The sequence below is a fragment of the Vigna angularis genome, chromosome 1 (genome assembly GCF_016808095.1).
Source record: "Vigna angularis cultivar LongXiaoDou No.4 chromosome 1, ASM1680809v1, whole genome shotgun sequence".
NCBI classification, from domain to species: Eukaryota; Viridiplantae; Streptophyta; class Magnoliopsida; order Fabales; family Fabaceae; genus Vigna; species Vigna angularis.
Window position 1 is genome coordinate 9,694,682 of NC_068970.1, and position 7,699 is coordinate 9,702,380.

The 7,699-nt window shown below is 32.7% G+C and overlaps 1 protein-coding gene across 4 annotated transcripts; it reads right to left on the reverse strand.

Moving 5' to 3' along the window:
* Positions 1-318: 318 nt before the first annotated feature.
* Positions 319-5,883, reverse strand: LOC108323792 (sodium/pyruvate cotransporter BASS2, chloroplastic). Of its 4 annotated transcripts, XM_017556542.2 has the most exons (14): positions 5,565-5,581; positions 5,360-5,471; positions 4,800-5,294; positions 4,002-4,122; positions 3,870-3,911; positions 3,671-3,784; positions 3,529-3,591; positions 2,531-2,658; positions 1,674-1,755; positions 1,300-1,351; positions 1,077-1,174; positions 791-949; positions 589-678; positions 319-481 (listed from the first exon to the last, which is right to left on the reverse strand). In XM_017556542.2, the coding sequence occupies exons 3-14, from the start codon at positions 4,907-4,909 to the stop codon at positions 404-406; spliced, it is 1,137 nt and encodes a 378-aa protein (XP_017412031.1). In that variant the 5' UTR covers positions 4,910-5,294; positions 5,360-5,471; positions 5,565-5,581; the 3' UTR covers positions 319-403. The 4 variants fall into 4 exon arrangements, with proteins under 4 accessions (XP_017412031.1, XP_052729536.1, XP_017412029.1 ...); XM_052873576.1 differs by lacking the exon at positions 4,800-5,294 and having other exon boundaries at positions 4,002-4,152; positions 5,565-5,883; XM_017556540.2 differs by lacking the exon at positions 4,800-5,294 and having other exon boundaries at positions 5,565-5,882.
* Positions 5,884-7,699: the final 1,816 nt, after the last annotated feature.

Genomic DNA, 7,699 nt, shown 5'->3' on the forward strand with positions numbered 1-7,699 from the left:
TCACTTGTATGTATTGTATGAGTGTTATGATAAATTTCATTGATGCCATTAAATTGATGAATGACATGTTAGAATTGAATTAGTTAGGTCATGTTTTCAAAGATAGGTTGGTCTAATTTATAGTTTGTAGTATAAAGCATATGAATCAACAAATAATTTCGATTAATACATTTTGTAGTAAGAAGTTGACAAAATATATTTTACCCAAAACTATATTAACATTTTTATTTTTCTCTTATATGTTTATGAAAATTTTCATAATCACAAACGGGAAAAAGAAACATTACTCCTAAGGAATGTTAAAAACCAAGGGGCATATTTGTTGTGAACTGAATCTAAATCCTTAATGTGTAACATGTTCCCGCATACAAATGAAGGATATGTTAATATTAGTGAATGATTTTCATTCCTTGAAGTCGTCTTTGTCATCAAGGGGAATTGGTCTGTTCCTCCAAAACACAGCAAGAGCACTCCCACCAAGCTGCATGAAACCAGTGAAAAATATTCGTTGACAGAAATTAAAAGCCAACATTTTTACAAGAAATAGACAAAGCAAAACAAAACAGCCTTGAGAGCTGGATGTCTTACCGCCATGCAGACAACACTCACAGCAGAAGGAACAGCCACAAGGGGATTTTTAAAGTGCTTCTGAGCGAGTAAAAACCCCAGTGCAGAACTCTGCAGATAAATAAGGTTAGACACATCTAGAAAAGTAGAATGATTCATACATTTTTCGGATGGAAGAAATGTAACCAACCAGATTTTGAGGAATGACGAACACAAGTTTTACCTGCATTCCACACTCTATAGATATAGTGCGTGATGTGGATTCGCCAAATGATATTCTTGAAAACCAATAACCAAGAGTAAATGCAGCAGCATGTAGGAAAACAACTGGCAATACTAATTGTGCCCCTTGAGCTTTTAATACATCAGAAACTAGCCCAATCTGAAAAGTTTATGCATGTCAAATTTCTGTTCAAAGCAAGAACAATATATGATAATTTATAACGAAGTAAAATGCCAGAAGAGAATACATTTGATGAACTTCATCTTCTAGAACTTAATCAACTTACTGGGCTTGCACAGAGGAGAGTGGTCAAAATGACTCCAATCAGAGGACAGACAATGATTATCTTTGAAGTGAACTTAGGAAAAAACTCATTTGCCAAAACTGCCAGATAAAGAAAAGACATTAGAAATCGTCCTGATCTTTAGGAATGAAACCGTAAACCAAAGTACAGGTATGTTATAAAACGACCAACTCACATTTAACTTAAAATACTCATCATCTCTTACCTCCCACAACCGTTGGGACTAAAACAACCTGAAATGTACTAACTGCCAGGCCCTGCAAAAGAGAGAATTACAGATTCACTACGAGAGTGAAAATGAAAGATACAACAGGATCTGTTTAATAGAAATCATGAGAAAATCCAAGAAGAGAAAGAAAACCATTAAGAATGTAGTGAAGAATGACAAGGTATCCTATTCAAATCAGTTTCTATATTCATTTTTCACTTATTAGGAGAAACTATGATTAGTATTGTCAAAGTGTCAACTGTGCTTCATTTTCATAACAGCTTGCCAACAGCAAGCTAGTTTTACATATCCTTTAAACGAAGACTTTATTTGACATTCCTTTGCCCAAAAATTGGCAAGCAACAACTTACAACAGCATCAACTGGAACGAGTTGACCAGCAAGAAGCTTTGTAAGAAGTGGGGTCATTATAATAGCTCCAATGGTTGAACACCTGTAGACCAGTAAATAACATTTTTAAATATCTCTGAAACCTAATTTCTGAAAAAGACTGTTCTCTTAATTAACATCATGAATATGCACCACATAATTTGATTGCAGCTAAAAATTTAAAAGTGATAAAAGCCGAGAAATAACATGATTCCAACCATGTCAAGCATTTAGTACTTGCATACTGTTCTCGTATCATTTAGATCTTTCTGTTTAAATAGGATATTTAGATTCAATTATTTTGCATTCAGAAACGTCATTGCATTGGTTCTTCATGTTTCAAAATGCATTATAAGTTTCTAACCTTGAACTGCCAAAATTGAATAAATCAAGAGGCTCTGATTAGAGCAACAAATTAATCCAAAATCTTCCATTTCTCCTTTCAAGTGGTAAGAAAGCACACCGTTTGAAAGAAATTTCAACAAGGACTAGAAAATCACATTTTAGCGTACAGGCAGGCAATCGACAAATAAGAAATGAGTAATTAGTACAACTTACTAATGTATTCATTAATTCCAGATTATTTGTATGATATCAATCTTTAATCAAATAAAAAAAAAACTATTTTTTCAGTTTAAATGACAGAATCAACAGATTGGAAGAGAGACAGGAGCCAAAACATGTTCTACAAATGTAAGTAGTGACGAGGATGTAGATTACAGAAATCACCAAAATTTTCTAAAAGCAACATTAATTAGCATATAAATATTAACCTTCGAGTATAACATAAAATATAATTTAGAAAGACAAACAAACAAGGGAATGCATGTTAAACATACGTTGTCATAAGAACAGACAGTGCAACATTTCCCTTGGATATGAATGTCGCAACATTTGATGCCTGACCTCCAGGACAACATGAGACCAGAATAAGACCAGTTGCAAGAGGAGCTGAAAGTTTTAGAGTCTGGGAATCAGATATTGACGTTAGTTCTTATGATGGACAATACACGAGCAAGCATAACAGGATAAATTGCAAATTACAAATTTTGGGATCCTATTATAAAGAGAGATAAAAAAATAACAGGACTGGCAAACAGAAGTGACAGACAAAACAACCATAGGTATTGAACTACAGCCTCTATATCAGCAACCATAATCAGAACAAGCAATTGCAGATCCCAAAATTAACCTAAATAAATAAATACCTATACTGAGTCCTGCACCTACATTCATGGAAACTACAGATGCCTTCAGCATAATGATCATTGAGCATATATCTTAATAAGGATTCAAAATTGAGAGGAAAGCCCCGATGATCAAATAAATTAAAGCCTTAATTACATTATTATGCTCATGAAGTAGCACATATAGTTTACATTAAGCTCCACAGCGCCTATATGTTTATAATATTTAAAAAAAAAGTCCCACGCTTCTAATTTTAGTCCTGTCATGAAAGATAGAATAACCTTGTCAAAATATAGGATATCTTGGAAATATAGCGCAGACTTTGTCTCAGCTTACAATATTATTGACAACAGAATCAAGGGACAAATAACCAGCACACGGCCAATATCATCATTTTATATTATCAAAAAGATATCTTTCATTCTTTGATCAAACAAATACTCAAGCACTAACCAAAAGATAATATCAAAAATAGAATTTTCTATAAATAAACTACGATGCAAAATAATCAATTAATCATTACCATGACATAATGTTTATCATGAGGCAGTATAAAAAAAAATATATATAAGAGAATGTAACACGTTTTAAGAACTGATCTAAACAAAGCAAAGAAGCAGGGAAGAGCTCAGGTAATAACAAAAAATACCATTACAATGGCAAAGCCTAGCATGGGTTTAATTAAATATTGTGCAAGAAACCCTACACCCACCTGCAAAAACAAAATCAATAACATTTAAAAGAAGAAAAAACAATAAATTTTCATTTAAGTATGAGTTATCTTCCCTTACAGTCCACGGATTTCGCAGACACCGTCTGAAATCCTCAAATGTCAATGTCAAGCCCATAGAGAGCATGAGGAAACCCAAGCCAAGAGTAAAAAGATCTTTCTCCAACCAAGTTACCTGGAATAGAGCCATAACTTCACAGCAGTTAATCAACATATTTCCACTCAACCATATACATAGCTGAAAAAATCAGAGTAATTACAGCAGTTGGCTTGCAAATGCCGATAACGGCCCCCAAGATGACCTGCTCATGCAAGTTAGCAAACTCTCAAACTACAGACCAACACAGAAAATAGAAAATTTGAGATGCTATAATGAACAACTATCGGCTTACCCAAACAGGAAAAAGAATTGTCAAGGTTTCAATCACTTTCTCGTACTGGCTCAACTCACCAGCACTTTCAGGAATATCTCCAGATATGTCTGTGGTAGCCTTGTTACATATTTGAGAGTTCCTAAGCATAGCAACAAATACGACACTAGCACTTAAAATAAAGAACGAGAAAGTCAACGTTCAAGCACCCAACAATATATCAAAAGATTACCTACACCGGATGCTGCTTATATGTAATTGGCAAATTGTTATTCCAAAACACATCAATAAAAGCAACTTTTGGAAATGTGAGAGGGAGCAGGGGTTCTTTTTTCTTTTCTTTTCTATACAAGTGTATACTGTTTCTTCTTCATAGAAAATGTAGCTTCATCATTTACTGCAAATACTTCTGTAGATTTATTTTCTTAAAAGAACTCAGGATATCAAGATTTGCCACCCTTTTTCACATTAAGCGCTTGTACATTCCTCTATAAAACAATTTGTTCTGAGGTCAAGTAATTTAGTGTTTCGTGAAAGGTAAATAATTTGCAAATCCAATGGAGAGTTGAAGGAAAAACCATTGACCATCTTGCTCAATATAAAGTAGTACATTGAGAAGCCTCAGTTTATTGTCTGTAACACTGGAATTAAAACTCTGAAAAATCAATGACTCATTTCATTTTTCCAGTAAGGATCTAATACGCCTTCATTTTCATTAAGAAATTTAATGACTTCAATTGCGTGGATATCATTGCCAGCTGAAAAGCAAGATACCAAAAAAAGAGCTAGTACAATGTTTACTAATTCACAAGCGCTTACAGGTGCCACTCACAGCGTTGTTTAGCCTTTTTCCATTTTCCGTCTTTTCCCCATTCCTTCGTACCTTCTTTAAAATAGAAGAATCGAAAACATTTTTGCCAAAGGAACATATCTTCATTTGCAAATAAACCCAATCAATGATTCCATGCACGTGCAAGAAGAGCATTTGCCTTCATGGAATACTTAACAATTTGCCACTTTCCTAAATCCATGATTGCAGAACTTCATCCGCAAAATAATGGTTAACAGAAGCTCCCCCAGATACTCTCAGATAACAGCTGTAAAGTTCCACACTTTTGCAAATTATTTTTAGATATGCCAACAGATTCTAAATTCTAACAATTTGGGGGGCCTACACCTATCTTGCTTCTCAGGAAAGAATTTCAATATCATCATAGCCCGCAGGTACTGTGGCTGTATCTATTCCATTCCCACAAATCCCTCCTCAGAACAGTCACCAGCATGTGGCACTGGTCCAATAGCTTGTACACCATTCTTCAATAAACCGAACACCATAAGCATATATTAACTTTGGAATCAGAGACTGGTTAAAATATTACCTTCTTCTAGATCCTTCAAGGGTTAAGGGAAATTCTACAATAGCAACAACTGGACCTCGCAAGTCGCTTCGAGTTGCCAACCTTCTTCCGCTCTCAGAGTGGCCTTTTACTTCTGTAAAGACAAACAAGAATAATAAGCTTATCAACAAGGGAAAGAGAGACTCCCTGATTGGGAAACATCCAAAGAAGCACGGATCAAGCATACCCAGATGGGAATTACGAAACTTCTTCCAAATGGGGGTGCGAAAGCTCGGCTTAAGCAGTGCATCATACGGCCCTACCTTATGGTCTCTGAGAATGTTGATAGACATAGAAGCCATGGCTCGATGCAACAGGGTAAGGATCTGTCTAAGTTGGAGGTTTTGGTTGAAAAGGGTGTGGATTCTGTTCTGTTGTGTTTAGTTTTGATATTCGAAGGCAGAAGGCAAAGCACCCTGGAACTTGGGAATTTACTATTATGACTCCACACTCCCCATTGGAATGACAATTTCGGGTGTTTGATTGAGGATGTTTTGGAAACTAATGGATATGCAATCATTCTTCAACCTTACCCAATACCTTTATTTTTCTTTTTTCAACCTATAAATAATTGAACTGAAAACTAAGCCAAGTTACATATAAATAGATCAAAATTACAGTTAAGTCAAAATATTACATATTATTATAATAAGTAAAATCCATAAAAAAAAATAAACCGTACGAAAAGGAAAAAATATTACAAACTATAGTAAGCAAAATCCATAAAAAATATAAACAAAACATAAAAAGTATATATATATATATATATATATATATATATATATATATATATATATTTCCAGATAATTGTAGAATCGAATCGGTATTTATCAAAATAATTAATTTTAATATTGACTAATTTAGAAATAAATATAAATTTGAAGTAAGAAAATAAGTGATTTGTATTTATTGTATATTAATATTTGAACTCTCAATGTTGATTTGATTTTAACATTGAAGGTACTCTCCCATTGACTTAGACAAATGATTAGGAGAGGTGAAAGGGTCTGTTAAAAAAAAAGTGCTTTCTTTTTGTGAATTTAGGAGACACAATAAAAAGTTAGAGAAAAATATGAAATAAGACAAAGATAAGAACCACATTCTTGTATATTGATAAGTCAAGTAAAGATTTGTCATAAAGATGTTAATCTTTGATAAGAATGATATTTCTAATCCAAGAACCAAGAGAATTATCTCTAAAAATGCAAATGCATATATTATGACTAAAAAGTTTTTACATTAACTTTTGGTACCTATATATAGGCACGGTTTAAGAAAACCTAAAAACCCTAAAATAAAGCCTAAAGCTCAAAACACATACAAATAACAAAAAATGAAAATTACATATACAAAATTTTTTTCCTAGCGAGGCTTGTTCACCTTGTAAATTTAACATTCTATATAATTAAAATAAAATTACAAATTATTTAATTTTTTAAATTATTCTTCAATTATGCTTGTGATCGTCGTATTCTTTAAATTGTCCTAAAATATATGTGAGTTGTGGTGTGGTAGGAACATATATGAGACAAGCAATGCTAATTGTCACCTCATTTCAAACAAAATAACAATCAACTTCAAGTCACCTTGTTACAAAGAAAACAACAATCAAATTCAATATATTTCATTCTTTCATGAAACATTAAATTTTGATTTATGTGCAACGATAATTGGCTATCTTAATACAATCACGTCCCTTTAAAAATACCAATTCCCAAATCACCACTTAATTGACTACCTTATAGCAATATTTAACCTCTGCAGAACATCAACAATTATTAATTATTTCTTAGTTTTGAAGAAGAACCAATAAACACAGCCTGTTTAGTAAAAGAATTATAAAATACATCATCGTGTAGTTGCAATTTACTATTAGACCATTATAAAATACCTTATCTTGGATTTTTCTTCAAATATCTAATAACCCTTAATACCGTCCTTTAATGTTTTTTATGAGATTTTTGCATAAATTAAAATAAAATATGTACATAGTAAGCGAAATAAGATGTAGTAAGAGACAAATAGATTAATATCATAATCAACCTTATACATGTTTTCAAATCTTCTAAAGTTGTACTCACTAGTACAAAAATCGTGTACAACGTCGAATGTTTTGGGCTTTTAACGGCGAATTTCACGAACGACGTTATATCAGGAGACGTTAAATTTACATCAAATTTAAAAAATTCGACGTTAAATTAACATCGAATTTTGTTAATATACGACGTTAACTTAACGTCGAATTTTGTCAATATTCGACGTTAATCAATTTTTTTTGTTTTTTTTAATTAATTCTAATCCTTTTTTACAACTCTATGAGAC

Bases quoted from the DNA above. Each gene is read 5' to 3' on its own strand.
- LOC108323792 (XM_052873576.1), bottom strand. From the start codon at position 5,679: ATGGCTTCTATGTCTATCAACATTCTCAGAGACCATAAGGTAGGGCCG. The intron at 5,472-5,564 runs GTATGCTTGATC...TTGTCTTTACAG, and splicing joins GTTTCGTAATTCCCATCTGG to AAGTAAAAGGCCACTCTGAG. The intron at 3,912-4,001 runs GTAAGCCGATAG...TTGCATGAGCAG, and splicing joins CAATTCTTTTTCCTGTTTGG to GTCATCTTGGGGGCCGTTAT.